Genomic DNA, 18,233 nt, shown 5'->3' with positions numbered 1-18,233 from the left:
TCAGCCGTTCGTATTCGCCCGAGGTGCTAATTGCTAGCACGTTGGATTCTCTCGGGACCAGCCAAGGGAACGGTGTCGCTCGAGTGAATGTGTCGTGACGGAAGCGCGCGGCTTGATCGCGTTTCAATTCCTGCTCGGGATTGTTTTGTGTCGGGTTCTTTCTGTTTCCCGTTATAAAATCACGTATCTCAACAAATGCAATAAAAAGCACAACAGTTCTGCACTATTTGGTCTTCTTCTGCTCCAGCCAATCAGCTGCCTCCATCTAACTCTCTCCTTTGCATCTTCTCCACGTTCTCCACCTTTCATTTTTATCCCTTTTTTCCACTCGTTCCAACCTACTTGCACACGTTTCTCCATTTTTTTCTCAACCCTCACCATTTCCCAAGTGCTTAAACTCGTCCATCTTCTCCATTTCCATTCCCTGTAGCCTCACCGTTCCCCTCAGGTTCCTCTCATCCACACATGTTGCTGCAGCTAACCTTCATCCCTCTCCTTTCCAGAGCATACCTCCAACTCTGTAGATGATCTTCCACCTGTTACCTGCTCTCGCTGTAGATCGCAGTGTCATCTGCAAACATCATGGTCAATGGAGATCCCTGCCTAGCTTCATCTGTCAGCCGGTCCATCACGTTAGCAAACGAGAAGGGGCCCAGAATCCATGATGAAGTCTCAACTCCACCTTCAACTTCTCTGTCACATTGCCTAACAGCTGGCATACGTGTCCTGCACCTCCGGCTGATGTGACCGGTCTTTGGAAATAAATATCCTACAAAAATATCATTTTTATAACAGGCTCAAAATAGCGTTCCCACAACACGGCAGAACATCGGCCCGCAAAACAAATCCCATTTTTGTCGGTGATTCAAACTAACACCCTTGAATTCCTTACCTCCGGCAGTGTTTTCGGAAATAAAAACTTTATCTCGTAAATGCTTTGGGGCAGGTTTTTTTGCCGAAACTATTAAATGCGTGCTGGGAAAGATGCTCCGGTCACCGAGGCTTTTGCCGCAAACACATTCGTGCCTTTTAATTTGACAATAACAACCGGTCCAGTTGTGATTTTTCTTCCATTGCAGAAGGAAATGTAGTTATTTCTGCTTTATTGATTTAGAAGTCATTGGCAGATTTTCCCGGGAGTTCTGTGTGATCAATATCACACTCTTAACCTCATTATCCGTAGTCATCGCTCCTCATCGCACCTGCTGTTTGACACTCACATCAAAAAAGTGCAGAAAAAAATAGTTATGTATACGCATACGTTCATTACCTTTGGGAGGAAGCTGCAGCTGTCACTGGGTGAGAGGCGGGGCTTAGCCTAGACCAATCACAGGGCTGCATATTGAGACGTGGAACCATTCACTCACTCAGTCATATATATACACACACATACACACACACATATATATATAGATACATTTACATATATATATCTGGAGAAATGTATATATATACACACACACACACATTTTTGATATATATATACATATACACATTTTATATTTACATATATGTTCATGTTTACACACATATATAGATACAGACACACTCAAACACACCCATTTATATGTGTGTGTATGTGTTTGTTCATATAAAAACACATAGACACACATATAAACGGATGTGTTTGAGTGTGTGTGTATCACTATAGGTATGTGTATACATATAAATGTTTACACACACTTATAATGATACACACACACACACATTTTTCATATATATACATATATACACATACACACATAAATACATTTTGACATGTATACATGCACACATTTATATATATATATATATATACATTTATATACATACACACATTTTTATAAATATATATACATATGCACATTATATACATACACACATTTTTATAAATATATATACATATGCACATTTTATATACATACATATATATACACACACACTCAAACACACCCATTTATATGTGTGTGTATGTGTTTGTTCACCTTTAAACACATACACACATATAAATGGGTGTGTTTGAGTGTGTGTGTATCTATATATGTATGTGTATACATATATACACATACATACATTTTTACATATATACGTGCACACATTTATATATATATATGTGTGTGTGTGTGTATATATAAATATAAATGTGTATATATATATATATATACACATTTATATACATACACACATTTTTATATATGCATATGCACATTTTATATACATATATACATATATATATATATATACACACACACACACACACACACACACACTCAAACACACCCATATATATGTGTGTGTACGTGTTTGTTCACATATAAACACATACACACATATAAATGGGTATGTTTGGGTGTGTGTGTGTGTGTGTGTGTGTATCTATTCATGTACGTGTATATACATGTTTACACACACGTATAGAAACACACACAAACGCACACATTCAAACGCATCCATTTAAAGACGTTTGTTCATATAAACGCGTGTGTGTGTGTGTGATGATTTTATTTCTACGACCACACGCTTCGCTCTCCACGCGTGGACGTGCACGCGTGGGCCGGACGCGGAGGGGCGTGCACGCTCATGCACGGCGAGCAGAAAAAGAGGATTCGCCCTGCACCCTCAGGGGGCGAGTACTCGCCGGGGTGGCCACCGGGAGGCGCTGCACGCCACTTCCGGCCGTGCGCGTCCAGTCGCCGTGTGCGAGCGCCCCGCACGCACGGGTCCTCCCGCGGACGAGACGTCTCCGAGAGGATGCACGAGCAGACGCGCACGGACGCCTCACGCGGACGTCGCGTCGCGCACTGAGTCACGGCCGAGCCCATGGCCGCCATCGGGCCGAGGAGGACGCGGGGACGCGGGATGGACGGCCGTCCAGGAGCGGCTCTCCTCGCCCTGGCGGCTCTGCTGCTCTGCACGGCGGAGGCGGCTGCATCATCTTCAGGCACCTCCTCGTCCTCCTCCACGGAGGTGACGACCGGAGGCGGTCCGGGGACGACGCTCCAACACGCCAACGTCACCTTCAGCCAGGAAAGTAGGTCACCGCCAAAGCCGAGGGAGCCCGGAGGCCGCGCCAGGAGCTTCCCGTCGGGCGCCGCCGGGCCCGGGCCGCCGCCGCCGTCACCGCCGCTCTGCGCCTACCGGGTCGCGGAAGGTGGCGGCGGCGCCGGGGGGCAGCTCTGTTTTCGCCAGGTGCTGCCGGGGTACGAGTGTCGCCGCCACGAGGAGGACTGCAGGTCGGCGGTGTCCTCCGGGAGCCTGGTGGCGAACCTCCTCGCCAACGGCAGCGTGCTGTTGCAGTGGAGCCACGAGGGCGAGTCCTCGCCGGACGCCACGGGAGCAAAGACTGCGCCCCGCCGTGGCGGCGGAGGCTACGAGCTGGGCTGCTGGTGGAACGGCAGCTACACCCAGTTCGAGTGCGCCGGCGTCCATCTCGGCTCGGGCTGCAGGGACTTCCTCCTGACCGAGCTGCACGAGAACATCCCCTACCGTCTCTGCCTGCGGCCCCTGGGCCGGGGCGAGGACCGCGTGGACTGCGTGGAGTTCGTCCTGCCGCCCACCGGGATGCAGGACATCGTCATCGCCATGACGACGGTGGGGGGAGCCATTTGCGTGATGTTGGTCATCATCTGCCTGCTGGTGGCGTACATCACGGAGAACATCATGAGCCCCACCGCGCAGCACACGTACTCGTACCACACCCACTCGCGCCACTGAGGTCACGCCCACTCCGGGGAACGCCGGTGCCGCCGATCCGCCCCGTCGCCCGTGGCGACGCCCGGACTTCCCCCCGGCGACGTGGCGCGCTATCACCGGACGCCATGCCTTGCGGACGCACCAAACCAAAAGTACTGAAGACCCACCTTACTGTGCTGTGTTTTCGGTCAAGTGTTGTCTATTATCAGCTCCGTCGGTGTGTGTGTGTGTGTGTGTGTGCGCGCGCGTGTGTGTGTGTGTGTGTGTGTGTTCAGCAGCATTTACACAGCAATAGAATCAGTGACGTACAGAGTTAAGCTCACACGTGCTGCCTGTGAAAGTTGTCCGGATTAAAGCGGGACGTTAATACGACTCCGCCGAATAAATCGTTTCGCTTTCACCGTTTTACCCACGGTGTGTATTTGTACCTCCTCGCGATCGGAAACGCTGTCCCGGTGTTTACCTCCGAGTACTGTGCCGGGTGTCTTTAGGTAGATTGCCTTTTGTGTCAGTGAATAAAAACATCACGAGGTCGCCTCTGAGGCTTCACAACCTCCCCTGTCTTGTCTTGAAATGATCCGATGGGACGAACAAGACTCGCCGAATAGGGCCGGTTGTAGCTTAGCATTTGCGGGGATGTACGCTTCTGCTAGCCCCCAAAAAGGAATGCTAACTGGAAAGAACACGAGTCAGGATGCCGTCACGCCGCTTGACTCAGACGCGAAGAAGAACGCCCACGTCGTCGGCCTCAAAGCACCTCCGCAGCCTCGGCTCGCCTCCCTCGAGGTTCTTCTTCGCCCGTCCTCATCGCAACGCCTCCTCGCTTTCCCTGCCTTCTCCCGCCAGGTGTAATAGCGCCCGGTGTTCATGTCATGTTCCGTTCATGTCATGGTCGCTTACAACCATTCACACGTCTGGTCAATCCTTGGTCTCCTGCGTGTTCTTGGACCGTCGGGAGAACATTGAGAAGGCCCTTCAGTACAAATCCAGTGGTGGACCTTCTTGCTAAGGGGTAGAAGAGCTAACCACTGATGCCACCGTGCTACCCTATTGGTAGTCATTGTTTTTTAAACTTGTTTTTCGAGTTCTGTTTACCTTTAAGACTGATCGTTGCCGTCCTGGACTTCGACCCTGTTCGTCAAAACTTACTGGGATTGGATCGTGACTTTTTGGACATTTTGCCTGGATAGTACTTGTTTGGGGGCGGCATGGTGGCGCAGTGGTTAGCCAAAGGGTTCCTGGTTTGATCCCACCAGCTTTCTGCATGAAGTTTGCATGTTCCCGCCGTTTCTGCGTGGGTTTCCAGTCCAAATATGCGCGGTCCAGGTCCAGGGTGAACCCTCCGGCCTCCGCTCGGATCGACTCCACTATCCCCATGGCTTTTAATGCACAACAAGGGGTATGGAGAAATTGTCAAAATCTTTTTATGCCAATTGGACTTGAATTTCAGCTTTAAATTGCATTGATCTGGTTGACTGATAGGCAGGCCCCATGGGCAGGACCTCCATAACTTGAGTGATAATAATTAAAAAAAATGCAGAAATAAAGAAAACACTGCACCCTCACGTTCAGGGTATGACAGTGGATTTCAAAATTTGTAAAACATAGGTGAGGTAACAGGAGTTCACTGTCGATAATGACCGCTGATCGCTAATCGATCGGTTCACATTGATTTTATTGAAATCCGACGTGAGCGGCGTCTCCCGTGACGTCATGACGCCGTCGAGGCATTTTTTTGAAGGGCTCACGTTAGGCCCCGCCCCCCGGTGACATCACTTGATAAAGACACAATCACGGAGGCTCCGCCATTTTGACTTCCTGCTTCCGAGTGGAGACAAACGCCCCGCGACGCATTTTTTTTTTTCTCTGTGTGTTTGTACTCGGAAGGCCCGATTATTTTATTTTTTCTAGCGTCTCCGCCGGGTGGGTTGTGTCGTTAGCAAGGCTACGGGGCTCGAAGCAGCTCCGTTTGTTAGCTATCGACGGTTTTTTAACGGTTAGCTCCGGCCGGGGAGTCGCGATGCCGAGCCACCCGCTGCGCGTAGCGGTGGTGTGCTCGAGCAACCAGAACCGCAGTATGGAAGCGCACAATATCCTCAGGTAAAGACGAGAGCAGGCGAAAACAGGTCTTTTTTTTCAAGAAAAACAAGTTTTTTCTATAACCATAGAGCCGTTTCCGTAAAGCGGGGAGTCCCGGCGTGACACAACAGTCCCGTCGGGCCTCGACGTCAACAATGGAGCTCCAGTGTCACAGCCGGCCGGCGAGCCTTCCCCAGCGGCAAGGTTTCCTCCTCCAGGGTCGAAAACACGACGCGGCATTTATTTTTTAAAGTGTTTCTTTTCTTTATTTTTCTCTTAAAAAAAAAAAAAAAAAAAAACGTCCTAAGTTTTGAACACCCTCACGTTGACAACAGCGCCCCCCGGGGAGGCGCGGCGGAAAGGGGTACTGCAGCCGGATGGGGGTTGGCGTGTCAGCTCCTGACTCTCCACCCCCACTCCACTCCACTCCCTCCGTCACACACACTTGTGTCTGGAACAGGCGTGGGCTGAGCCGGAATCAGATGCCTGGCGTGTTTTAGGACATTTGTTTGTCACCCACGCTGTCAGCTTTAATAAAAACAAGGGTTTTCTTAGGATTCAGTAGCGTTTCTGGAGTAGCGCTGGTTCCCGCTGACCCGGTTGTTTCTAGGCTAATCCAGGCCGTGTCTGACATTCGTGCACGTATGTGTTTGGGTTTGTATGACATTACCATGTGATTTACCCTCTTGTCCTTTTTTTTCCCCTTCCTCTTTGCAGCAAACGTGGATTTGACGTGCGTTCGTTCGGGACTGGGTCTCATGTGAAGCTACCCGGTCCTGCTCCAGATAAGCCAAATGTGTATGACTTCAAAACGACATATGAACAGATGTACAACGACCTGGTCCGCAAGGACAAGGAACTGTATCCCCCCCATCTCTCACTTACACCTCACACACACACCCAAACACAGGCTGGGATCCAGATAAGTAAACATGTCTCGCTTAGCTCACCGTTGCAGGGTTCGGGGAAGGTGCGATGACTCCGGAGCGGCGCAGAGGACAGGACGTCACCGGCGGTTAAAAAACGACGGGGGCGGGGGGTCTTTAAATGTCCGATGTGTTATTTACCATTAAACCTGCACAGTCCGGACGGCGGGAGGAAAACCCGCTGCAGGGTGAAGACCATAACGGACTTTTACCAGTGACTGTCGGGGGACAGGCGTTGAGTCAAATCAGTCGTGGTAACATTTTTGATTTCTGTAGTTTCTCTTTGCTGTTTGTCTACGAAGGCCTTTTTTTTTGGCAGACGCTTTTCTCGCTTAACCCATGGAGCTTTCTGGAGGGTTTTTTTTCTCCTCCTAAATATTGAATCTGCAGGAAACACTTTGTCCTTTGCATGGCTTTATGCTGATCCTGCAAAGATGGTGCCTATCAGGCCTTTAACAAGGCTGATAAATCCAAACCAAAGGCCAGCATTCCATCAAATTCTGATGTCGCCATCTTTTTCAGTTTACCGAATTGCTGTTCTGTATGTGATGCAGGGGAGTCTGCGTTCATTGGTCAGGCTTGAAAATAAGGACTCCAGGAGAGAAGTCCAGGCAGATGTTTGTCCCTGAGGGAGCCGCCCTGTCAGAGCAGTCAGCCAGGAGGACTCGGGTCCGGCCTAGATTTGTGTGCTTCGAGAATTCATTTAATAACGGGAAAAAAACACTAAAAAAGTGACTAGTTCTGAGTTGGAGCTGAAGAGGTGGTTGTAACCCATTTTGTTTTCACATGCAGCGTCCTGTCCTGATCGTTCCACCTCGCAGAGCCAAATGTAGCTGCCGAGCGTGACTCAGACCTTTTTTTCTTTTTTTTTTAGCAAAGTCGATGGGGGGGGGGGGGGGATTTGAAACTGCACTGAGTCGGGCAGAATTGTTTTCTACCCCACCCAAAGAGGCTCTTAATCAAGAGGCAGAGCGTTTTGTTTCATTCCTATCCAGTATACTGATTTTTAGAAGTGAGGATGTTTCCATTTCTGCCCCGGAGGCTTTGTTTGTAGATTAATAAGCACGATTATGATACAAATCTATTCATTCGAGGTATTGGGTGGGGTGGCGGGGGCGGCGTAGCTCCAGACCTCCGGGCAGAACCCACTGAATCCCAACGCAGGTCCAAATTCTCAAGATGATTGTGGAGAGTGAGCATGTTTTTTATTCACCCTGCGATTGATAATCTCCCTCCTAGCGGGGGGAAGAGAAACAACCCAGCAGCCAACGTAAAGTGTAGATCCCGGGGAGTGCGCCCCCTTGTGGGGGAAGCCGGTACTGCAGGGGCGCTGTTGGGCCAGCTGTGCTCTTTTTCTGGCCTTGTTGCATAAAACTAATGAAGGTGACACAGGACGGGTTTATTTTTGTACCTCTGAGTTCAATGCTCTGTCAAACTTGAGTTTTTGTTAGCCGCCCCCCCCCCTGTATAAGCAGAGATCCGTTGACAGGTGTGTGTGTTAACAGAAGGATTGTTTTGACTAAATGCAATAATTGCCGTGTAGAATAAACCCCCTTGCGTGTAGTTGGTAAATATCAAGCGAATATGTTTGAGTAAGCGACGCGGAGCTCCTAAGTATCAGTTCAGGAGTATCCAAAGGCAGTTTCTTGCCCTCACACACGTGTTTTTTCAGAAAATTGAATATTTGACAAACTTCTGTGGAGCCCTCCTCCTTTTTTTTAATGCTTTGCAACCACCAGGAGAGGGCGCCGTAGCTCCCACTGCACCCAGACGGTCTTGGCCAACCCTGCCCGGCTCCAGTCCGACTCAAGCAAAAACCGGCGATGACTTTCCCCCCCGCAGATAGTCTTGTTTTTTTGTTGTTTTTTTTTGTGATGAATCTGTTCTGCCGGCGTTGTTTTCCTTGACCTCGCTCCTCAGATACACGCAGAACGGCATCCTACACATGCTGGACCGCAACAAGCGGATCAAGTCCAAGCCCGAGCGCTTCCAGAGCTGCAAGGACAAGTTCGACCTGATCATCACCTGCGAGGAGAGAGTCTATGACCAAGTGCTGGAGGGTGAGGCTTCGAACCGAACGGACGTGGGCCGACGCCGTCTTCCTTTAACCCTCCGCAACTTGTCCGATCGCGATTGAACGCTGTCTCGTCTGTCGTTGCTCCCCAGATCTCAACTCGCGGGAGCAGGAAACTCTGCAGCCGGTGCACGTCATTAATGTAGACATTCAGGATAACCATGAGGAAGCCACGCTGGGCGCCTTCCTTATCTGTGAGCTGTGTCAATGTGTGAGTGTTTGCTAGCGGGGTTTCCCTTCGCACCGGGGGTTAAAGACAAATCATGCTCATTTTACCGTCACCACTTTTATAATCTAATATATTCTGGAGTAATCTTACCATCTGCCAGGGAGTGTGTTCGAGGAGAACTCCATTGAAATCCATAAACCTCTCCACAATACAGAAATATTAAATATATTTCCAATCCACGAGTTGAAGCGCTGGACAATCAATTCCTCTTTCCTCAGCACGTCTCGTGCCGCCGTTCTCTGCCGGCCGAGTCGCCCACCGGGTTCGGTCGCAGAGAGTCGGCTTGTAAATCCAGGGCGAGAGATTATCACAGCACCAAAGACTCGTTTGTCCTGATTTGGTTTTTAATTTGAGAGAGACTCGTCCGCCTCCCGTCACCCGACGAGCTTAATAAAACAGGAGATGTCAAATATCCGCGTTACTCAGGACGTGAAGGTAGTGCGAGCGGAGGAACGTCCAGAGAGGCGGAGACACTCCAGGAAGGAAGGTTAGCTGGGATGAGAGGGACGCAGGTGGAGAAGAAGATGGAGGGTTTTAACGTTCAGAGAGGGTGGAGGAAAAGACGAGCGGAGAAGATGGCGGTGTCTGCTTTGGAGACAGGAAGCAGCGGAGATGAAGATGTGGAGTGGGTGGAGAGAAAAGTCCACCTGAGATGGTTCGGACGTGGACAGAGGAGAGATGTTCAGGTTGGAGGACCAGAGAGGAGGTTTATGGATGGAGGGACGTGATGAAGCTTCTTATGAATCCTGCTAGCGGACAACCTGGAGACGTCTCTGGGAACGTCCGCTCGTTTTAAAATGCTTGGTTGTTGCAAGAAAAGATAATACATGTTTTAAAGTGTGTGTGTGTGTGTGTGTGTGTGTGTGTGTGTGTGTGTGTGTGTGTGTGTGTTGTCTCCCCTGCAGATACAGCACACCGACGACATGGAGAACGAAATCGACGAGCTCCTGCAGGAGTTTGAAGACAAGAGCAACAGGCCTTTCCTGCACACGGTCTTCTTTTACTGAACTAGAACTTTGCAATTAACACGGACCCTGATGGAAAGCAATCAAACAAATAGGTGTAGAGTAAAACACACACACACACACACACACACAGACACACACACACACACATACACAGGGCCTCGGGTCAGGACTTGCCAAACAGCTGCTCTCGGGCACGTGGGTGCAGTGACGTGCTTTTTCCACTAGTGGGCAGTGACGTCACCTTTCCTGCCGGGATCAAGGTCGGGCCAAAGTCAATCATCCAATCAAGTTTCTCCAGCGTGTCTCCTCGGGCTGAATCATCACACACACACACACACACACACATGCTCTACAAATTCCTTTTTTTTTTTTTTTTTTCTCCTCCAGATGATATATAATTGTTAATCATTGAGGTGTGTGTGTCTGGAGTTTCACTCCTGACCTTGGGTGTAAATGGATTTTCTTTTTTTTTTTTTTTTTTTTTTATGTTAAGTTTTGCAAGGATGGAGAATGCATTGCATCGGATGCTTGTCTTTTTGTGTGTCCATGTGCTGTAGATTAGTTAGGGTTCTAAGTTTAAAAAAAAAAAAGAAATGGCTGGGCTTCTAATGAATAACCAAACCTAGACCTCGCTGAGGCCGCGTCTTTCAGATTTATCATGTGTTGATAGATATTTAAGCTGGGATGTGCTATATTTCAGGGCAGATGATTTTTCCTTTTGTATATGTTTAAAAAAACTGAAGAATTGTCAGCTCAAGAGTGCCTGATTTTTTTTTTTTTTTTTTTTCCTCTTTGTACATAGGAATTCACTAAAAGAGCCGAAACATTTCACGCTCCTCTGTTTGGTAGCATTCATTCACCGCGAAAATGCGATCGGAAACTCCGGTTTTCTTTTCACTTGGTTCCTCGACTAGAACCGAGAAGACGTGTGGAGGCTTCCATGAGGACCAGACTGCCTGGAGGTCTGGTCACCCTGAAGCTGAGGAGCCTCCACAAACCCTGCAGAGCCGGAGGAGAGAAGAAGGTTCGTGATCAGCGAAGTCGAGATCTTCGCCCGCTCCGGTGACGTCATCTAACCAGGTTTCTTCTCATAACCGAGATGAATCTGGTCGATTATCCTGATTACCCTTCCCGGTTCACACCTTGGGTTGACCTTCTGACGCAGGTGGGCTGGAACCACGAGAACGTGGAGACAATTTACCGGTTGAACCCTCAAAGAGAAACCCAGGTAAGCTGGAACCAGGAGAACTTGCTGATATACTGATTTAAAAAATCCAAGCTGGGAAAATTTGCAAGGCGTCAAGTCAGAGCTGTTCAAGTTAAAGAAAGTAAGGTTATAAAAAGGATCTGGATTAGGTTTGTTTACAAAAGATGTATCGTTTACTTTCTGCAGTTTCTTGATGTCTCTGCTTGTGAAAGATTCTGATTGAAATCTTGGCAATGAAAGCATCTAAAATGTCAGTCCGTTCCACCAAACCAGACTTGGACCATGTCGGAGATTAATCTGATTTGTTTTTAAGAGTAAATTTCATAGCTGTGGCCAGTAGAGGGCTCACTGTTTCTTTATTTTCCTCTTAACTTAATTATAGACGTTTGCTGTGTATTTCCTGCTTCGTTTGCAGCGATGTGCGAGTCAGGAACGAATAGTTCAAAACGAGTCTTTTCATTTTACCGAATAAGTGGTGATTCGTCATCTCTGTCGTATTTACTAACATATCCCGAGCTAACTACAAATGAGACTTGATATGTCACTGCTTTTCTAACTGCGTTTGTGTAAATATATCAAGCGTACAGTGTATTAGCCCTGTGGGAAGAGCAGCAGCTCTGGTTTCTTGATTGAATTCACGTCCTTTTCCTCCCGTGAGCGATGAACTAAGAATCCAACTGCTCACATCGGTAACTCCACAAACGAATCACTTGGGTCACAGTAGGCATCTCTACAACTTACTCAATCCTAGAATGGTTCAGAAGCTCAGCGTAGCCCTCCTCGCTAACAAAACCGATTCGCTCGCCTCGTGAGTCAAATGAATCGTTCAAATTACCCCTCCCCAATCTCAAAATGAACAATTCACTCACTAAATCAAGTGATTCGTTCAATGAGTCCTCCCCAATCACAAAACCAACGATTCACTCACATTGTAACTTAAGTGATTCGCTCAAAGTACCCCCTCACAAAATGAACGATTCACTAACTTTACGAACAAGTTGCACATTCATGACTGATGCAGTGACTGAAAAACACTATGAAAACACCAGAACGTACGCCATTTATAAAAACACAGATCCATTTAATCATTTCCGTACAGACTCTCCACTCGGCACATTTACATTCAGTTATTTCAGACACACTACGTTACTTTTTTTTTTCCCCGTTAACATCGTACGCTAGCTTGGACTCCAGTTTGGTTTGTTGTTGGAATTCGTCCCAGTCACTCACGTGGTTCTTGATATTAAACCGTTAAGACGTGATATTTCTAAATAAATCTCATGAGTCCATCGGAGCCACTCTGCGGCTCAAACTGGAGTTCCGTCCTTCGGAGGAGGCGTCTGCTTCTTTGCTTCCCCTTCTGTCTTGGCTACGGTGTCGGCAGGGGAAGCCGGCTCGGCTGAGCTCTGCTCCGCTGGAGATGCTGGTTCTGCTACTTCTCGCCCAGCTTTGACACAGTCCTGGCTGGCTGACGGAGAGGGTGTTGTTGCCTCCTGCGATCGAGGTTCAAGGCCTTTAGCCTCGGCGTTCACCTCCGGGATCGGCGCAGGGTCACTTTCCGTCTTGGCAGTTGCCTCAGTGATGGGTGCAGGCTCGCTAACCACCTCGGCCTTGGTCTCCAAGCTAGGCGCAGGGTCGCTAACTACCTCTGACTTGGTCTCCAAGGTTGGCGCAGGGTCGCTAACCACCTCGGCCTTGGCATCTTGGATTGGTGCAGGGTCGCTAACCACCTCAACATTCACCTCCTGCGGCGCAGGCTCGCTAACCACCTCAGCCTTAGCCTCCAGGCTTGGCGCAGGGTAGCTAACCGCCTCCAGGCTTGGCGCAGGGTCGCTAACCACCTCTGCCTTGGCCTCCAAGGTTGGCGCAGGGTCGCTAACCACCTCGGCCTTGGCATCTTGGATTGGTGCAGGGTCGCTAACCACCTCAACATTCACCTCCTGCGGCGCAGGCTCGCTAATCACCTCGGCCTTAGCCTCCAGGCTTGGCGCAGGGTCGCTAACCACCTCGGCCTTGGCCTCCAAGGTTGGCGCAGGGTCGCTAACCACCTCGGCCTTGGCATCTTGGATTGGTGCAGGGTCGCTAACCACCTCAACGTTCACCTCCTGCGGCGCAGGGTCGCTAACCACCTCGGCCTTGGCCTCCAAGGTTGCCGCAGGGTCGCTAACCACCTCAGCCTCAGTCTCCAAGCTAGGCGCAGGGTCGCTAACCACCTCGGCCTTGGCATCTTGGATTGGTGCAGGGTCGCTCACCACCTCAACATTCACCTCCTGTGGCGCAGGGTCGCTAACCACCTCTGCCTCCGGGATGGGCGCAGGGTCGCTAACCGGCTTGGCCTCCGGGGTGGGCGCAGGGTCGCTAACCACCTCTGCTTTCGCTTCCTGGATTGGCGCCTCCTGCGTCACGGGCGGCAGGTTGAAGCCCAGCTTCCCACCGGCGCCCCCCAGTGGCGGGGGCGTGAGGGTCTTGGTCTGGGCTTCCTCCTCGGCGTGCAACCAGTTCATCTTCTGGAGGTGCTGTCTGACGGCGTCGTCCACCCGGGCGTCGATCATGGCCTCTGTCAGGACGCCGTCTTCAGAGGCGTAAGCCGCCGCCTGTGAAAGCACGCGGCGTGGTCTTTCACCATTCGTGGGAGAAAATAAACTCAAACTTCAGTCACTGAGAAGGAAAGCCCACCTGCCAGGCCACTCCCAGCTTGGAGATCTCTCTTCCAGACATGCCCTCCGCCCGCCCGGCGATCTCAGAGCACTTTCTGCCGTAGTCAAACTGCGCTAGCTTCATCCTCCTGCAAAACAACACAAGGGCGTCGCTGCAGTTCCCCTCTGCCTCCACAAGGGGGCGCCCTCCACAAAACCAACCTCCTAGAAGCTTCATAATCCACCAGCTTCAAAACCAGACTTTTTTTTTCTTCCATTACTCACTGTCGCCCGCCGGTTGCCGGCTCCAGCACGTATTTGTCGAAGTAGAGCCGCACCAGCCTCTCCCGCTCCTCCAGGCCCGGCAGCGCGAAGTTCACGATCTCGTCGATGCGGTCGTTGATGGCCCAGTCGAACTGCTCCGGCTGGTTGCTGGCCAGAACCAGCATGAACCTGCGCGGGGAACAACCGGCGGGGTTAGCGACGTAGCCGCGAAAAGGCCTCGCGGGATACGGAAAAGCGGGGATTCTGACTTGTTGCTCTGCTCCCCGGTGCGATAGAGGAATGCGTTGAGGGTGGCGCGCAGATCCTCGCTGATCTTCTCCTGCAGGGACACAACGCAGATGGCTGAACTCCTTGACGCCAGGAAACGCAAGTACAGTAATATCTTGACTTGTGAGTTCAATCCGTTCGCCGACTGACCGCGTAATTTATTTTCTTGCATCAAATTAAGATAAAATGCTTCTCATCTGTTCAAAAAACCCAAAACAAAGTTTTGTTGTATTTAAAGAAGAAAAATACATTCATAAACATTTGTTCCTCTATCCTTCACTTAGCTTACCGGCTGCACCCTTAATCCCACAATGCTATGCTAAATGCTACTTCATTTATGGACAGTGAAGCAGCTCCTCTTTCTAAATGTGTCCCGCCTTCTCATAGAAGATGCTCTCCGTCGCCGGTTCTCACCGACAGCAACTTCTCCATCTCTTCATGGAGGTTTGCATGATTTACTCTGGGCTAACTAGCGACAGACGGCGGCGGCGGCCATGTTGGCGTCAATATCACCATTTCACAACGTGAAAAAAACGCCTAAGCGGCAGCTCGTATCTCAGAAAACGCGTTGAGCCGATGCAATCGTAAGTTGAGGTTCTACCGTACGAGAAAGGAAACGACGCCTGAGTGATGGAATATTCGTAAGTCGACTGTTTTGAAACTCAAGAATACGTCGGATGTGAGGAAATGAAGCTCCGGGGTGTCCAAGGTGCGACTGGAGTCTCAGGAGCGGCGCTCGGACTCACCGTGGATCTCTTGCGGAGGAAAGCGTCGGCCTCGTCGACAAACAGCAGCAGCCTGGAGGGGGGAAAGCGGAAACGCGCGGTTAGCTTCCATGCTAGCTGCGTGGAAGCTAACCTTAGCGTCTTTCACTAAGCGTCTTACCCGCGCCGGCTGGTGTTGGCCCAGTCGAAGACCTTGTGCATGGCCGTCACGCCGTCACGGCCCATGGGCGCCACGTCGCCGCCGGTCATGATGGCGTAGTCCATCCCGGAATGCATCGCCAGCTTCTGCTCGGGAGACAAAACGCGCGGCGGTTAGCGATGCGATCCTTCCCACCGCCGCCGCTGACCTTCATCGCCGCGGTTACCTTGGCGAACAACGTCTTGCCCGTGCCCGGAGGGCCGTACATCAGGATGTTCCTGTAGAGGCCGTTGTTCTGTCGGGTGTTTCTTGTCGCTATGGCAACGTCACGCACGCGCTCCTCCAGGGAAGGCTGAAATGAAAGGCGGTGGGGTTTAAAACGGCGTCACGCGGCGGCGAGCGAGGCTGTGGAGACTTCGCTTACGCTGAGGACGACTCCCTCCAGGGCGTCCTGGGGTTTGCTTTTCAGACGCTTGAAAGTCTGGAAAAGAAAGTAAAAGCGGGGTGAAGGCCGGGCGCCAATGGCGAGGACGCCTCGCCGTCGGCGCCCCCCTCGCCGCCCACCTTGACGGGATGCTTCAGCGCCTCCCCCACGGTGAAGCGGGACGTCTCGCGCACCAGCGACGGCTTCCCCAGCCGCGCCTCGATGTAGCGCCCCGCCACCGCCGTGCCGTTCCGCGCCGAATACACGCCGGCGGCTAAGAGCGTCAGTCCCACCACCTGGCGAGCGGGAGAAAACAAAACTGTAAAAGATCGTGACACCGGAAAAAAAAAAAAAAACGCAGGTGTCCGACACGGCTGCTCACCGTCGCCGTGACTTTGTCCTTGTCCGACACGAAGGCCCTGAAGCCCTCTCCGAACACGGCGCCCGCCGTCCTGAAAGAAACGGGACTCCCGTTAAAACCCCAGGACCGCAGCGCCCCCTAGTGGTCAAACGTGTACTTTGCCCCTGCAGCTGAAGGTCAAACATTTTGATATTTATTTTTTAAATGTCTGTAAAATATACAGGGAAAGGAGGAGGTAGTGTAGCATTACGTTATAATCATTTATGAATTAATTAAATTAAGAATTTTGGATAAATATAAACAAATAGTGAAAATAACAAAATAATTTATAAATTTTTTTCACCACAAGTGTAATTTAATCGCTGTTTTTATTGCTTGATTAACACTTCGAGCAGCTCTTTGAAACGTTTTCGCCAGTGGGCCTCACTTGATGGACTCCAGGACGGTCTGCCGGTGTTCGGCGGCCTTCAGGCGGATCTGCTCGCGGATGATGTCGGCGTTCTCCCTCTCCACGCGCGCCCGCGCCTTGGCCTCGGCCTCGATGCGCAGCAGCTCGTTCTTGTGCCGCAGCTCCATCTCGTGCTCGATGGTGGCTGAGGGGACGAGAAGGTGAGGCCGGCGCTCGGCGCCGCCGGGATGAACGCCGTTCGCTTACCTTTCCTCATGGCCTCCTGCTTCTGGACGGACTCCTCCTGCTTCCGCAGGTTCTCCTCGTTCAGGATTTGCTGTTCGGAAGAAATGAACAGGATTGTCATGGCTTTTTTTTTTCCCAGGCGCTTGAACCTCCAGACAGGCGAGAACCTCACCTGCTGCCTCAGCTGGTCCTCGTACCGCTGTCTGGCCAGCTTGTCCTGGTACTGAGCTCTCTGATTGGATAGAAGACATCGACGCTCACGACAGAGTCAAACACCGGCGGGAGAACCGACCGCCGCAAAAACACTCGCCGCTCACCGCCTGATGCTGCTTGGTCTCCTCTGCCACCGTCTTCCTCCGTTCCTCGGCCTGGATACGGATCTGGTCTCCTTTCAGTTGCTCCACAGCTGCTTCGTACTCCTTGGGGAGTAGAGAACATGAGAAGGTGAAGTTTCTCTCACACACACACACACACACACACACACACACACACACTTGATGCCTCTATAGCTGTACCTTCATTTTGCTCTGGTGCTCCATCTGGGTGGTCTGCTCCTGCATGCGTGCCAAGTCCAGAGCTTCTTTAGCATTGCCTGGTGGACGGAGGAGGCGACAAGAGCAACGGGTTGAGACATTGTGTGTTGTGGACGCACCGTGCAGGTCACAAACACCTCTGAACAACCACTGTTGACCTCAGAGGTCACCTGTTGCAGACCTGGCGGTTAAAGCTAACCCTGACCAGCAGGAGTTTAAAAAGTGTGTGATTCAGTTGAGGAGACTTGTGTTTGAAGAGCATGATAACGCCTTGTAGAGCTGATCATGAAAGTGCATAATCAATGAATTAGATGCAGCCTTAATCCAAGAGATGTCGGATTAGGGTTCCTTAAGACTCTGGACGGAACCACCGAGGCCCAGAGGGGGGTGGACTAAATTGGGCCGCGATGACCTTTGGTTTTTTTAGCTCGACTGGATGAATGAAGACACCGAAAGCCGTTTTGCATACATGAATGACAGCTTGTGTTTTCGCTCCGGTGTCCGAGTCCATATGTGTGGGTGTTCTACCGAAAATACGACGGCTGACACCCCCCGGGTGCATGCGGTGACCCGGAAGGCCCCATCCGGGACACTTACGGGACTTGTCCAGGTCCTTGGCCGCCTGGGCAGCGCGCTCCAACCCGGTGGGATCGAAGTTGCTCCATTTGTCCTTGGGTTTATCTCCGCCGGAGCCTCCGGCTGGCGGCGGAGGCGGCGGCGGGGCCGGGAGACCGGCGGGAGCTTCGGGTTGCCCCTTGTTTAAACCGAACAGCCACGACATTTTGCGGATGGTTCTTCAAAATACGGCTCGTCCGGCGCTGTGCGGGACCAGAGGTTGCCTCTGTCACGCCGCGCCACGGTCGTCTGCGCAGGTGCGAACGTGTCACCGAATGACAGCGTCGGCGATTGGCCCGCGGCGAGTAATCCTCCTTGTCATTGGTGTATAGGAAAGACGCAATCACATTTGGCCCCGCCCACTATCGATACGGTGGCCACCGAGGGTCAAAAATGTCCCGTTTACCTGGGAGGGCATGCTAGCGTTGCATCAGCGTGTTTTATAAAAGGTTATTCAGA

At 51.1% G+C, this 18,233-nt stretch overlaps 3 protein-coding genes across 3 annotated transcripts; 2 read left to right on the top strand and 1 right to left on the bottom strand.

The window, feature by feature from the left end:
- The first annotated feature begins 2,663 nt into the window (after positions 1 to 2,663).
- Positions 2,664 to 4,224, top strand: fndc10 (fibronectin type III domain containing 10). Its single transcript, XM_086167920.1, has one exon. The coding sequence runs from the start codon at positions 2,800 to 2,802 to the stop codon at positions 3,691 to 3,693; it is 894 nt and encodes a 297-aa protein (XP_086024046.1). The 5' UTR covers positions 2,664 to 2,799; the 3' UTR covers positions 3,694 to 4,224.
- Positions 4,225 to 5,475: 1,251 nt separating this feature from the next.
- On the top strand, positions 5,476 to 10,779 carry ssu72 (SSU72 homolog, RNA polymerase II CTD phosphatase). Its single transcript, XM_086169075.1, has 5 exons — positions 5,476 to 5,772; positions 6,469 to 6,612; positions 8,598 to 8,737; positions 8,844 to 8,962; positions 9,886 to 10,779. The coding sequence occupies exons 1-5, from the start codon at positions 5,693 to 5,695 to the stop codon at positions 9,985 to 9,987; spliced, it is 585 nt and encodes a 194-aa protein (XP_086025201.1). The 5' UTR covers positions 5,476 to 5,692; the 3' UTR covers positions 9,988 to 10,779.
- A 1,436-nt stretch (positions 10,780 to 12,215) lies between these two features.
- On the bottom strand, positions 12,216 to 18,029 carry atad3 (ATPase family AAA domain containing 3). The gene is made up of 16 exons (XM_086169069.1): positions 17,757 to 18,029; positions 17,142 to 17,218; positions 16,944 to 17,045; positions 16,799 to 16,858; positions 16,648 to 16,717; positions 16,420 to 16,585; positions 16,014 to 16,083; positions 15,772 to 15,927; positions 15,632 to 15,688; positions 15,434 to 15,559; positions 15,229 to 15,353; positions 15,090 to 15,141; positions 14,325 to 14,395; positions 14,077 to 14,244; positions 13,832 to 13,940; positions 12,216 to 13,749 (listed from the first exon to the last, which is right to left on the bottom strand). Exons 1-16 carry the CDS (start codon positions 17,938 to 17,940, stop codon positions 12,463 to 12,465), a joined length of 2,880 nt encoding a protein of 959 aa, XP_086025195.1. The 5' UTR covers positions 17,941 to 18,029; the 3' UTR covers positions 12,216 to 12,462.
- Positions 18,030 to 18,233: the final 204 nt, after the last annotated feature.

Source organism: Fistularia commersonii, chromosome 21 (assembly GCF_037954325.1).
Source record: "Fistularia commersonii isolate RoL2024-O1a breed Wild chromosome 21, RoL_Fcom_v1.0, whole genome shotgun sequence".
Lineage (NCBI taxonomy): Eukaryota > Metazoa > Chordata > Actinopteri > Syngnathiformes > Fistulariidae > Fistularia > Fistularia commersonii.
Note: the sequence above shows the minus strand (reverse complement) of the source record. Positions and strands in the feature narration are given on the sequence as shown.

Bases quoted from the DNA above. Each gene is read 5' to 3' on its own strand.
- ssu72 (XM_086169075.1), top strand. From the start codon at position 5,693: ATGCCGAGCCACCCGCTGCGCGTAGCGGTGGTGTGCTCGAGCAACCAG. The intron at 8,738-8,843 runs GTGAGGCTTCGA...GTTGCTCCCCAG, and splicing joins CTATGACCAAGTGCTGGAGG to ATCTCAACTCGCGGGAGCAG. The intron at 8,963-9,885 runs GTGAGTGTTTGC...TCTCCCCTGCAG, and splicing joins TCTGTGAGCTGTGTCAATGT to ATACAGCACACCGACGACAT.
- atad3 (XM_086169069.1), bottom strand. From the start codon at position 17,940: ATGTCGTGGCTGTTCGGTTTAAACAAGGGGCAACCCGAAGCTCCCGCC. The intron at 16,859-16,943 runs GTGAGCGGCGAG...CTATCCAATCAG, and splicing joins AGACCAAGCAGCATCAGGCG to AGAGCTCAGTACCAGGACAA. The intron at 15,928-16,013 runs GTGAGCAGCCGT...CCCGCTCGCCAG, and splicing joins AGGACAAAGTCACGGCGACG to GTGGTGGGACTGACGCTCTT.
- fndc10 (XM_086167920.1), top strand. From the start codon at position 2,800: ATGGCCGCCATCGGGCCGAGGAGGACGCGGGGACGCGGGATGGACGGC.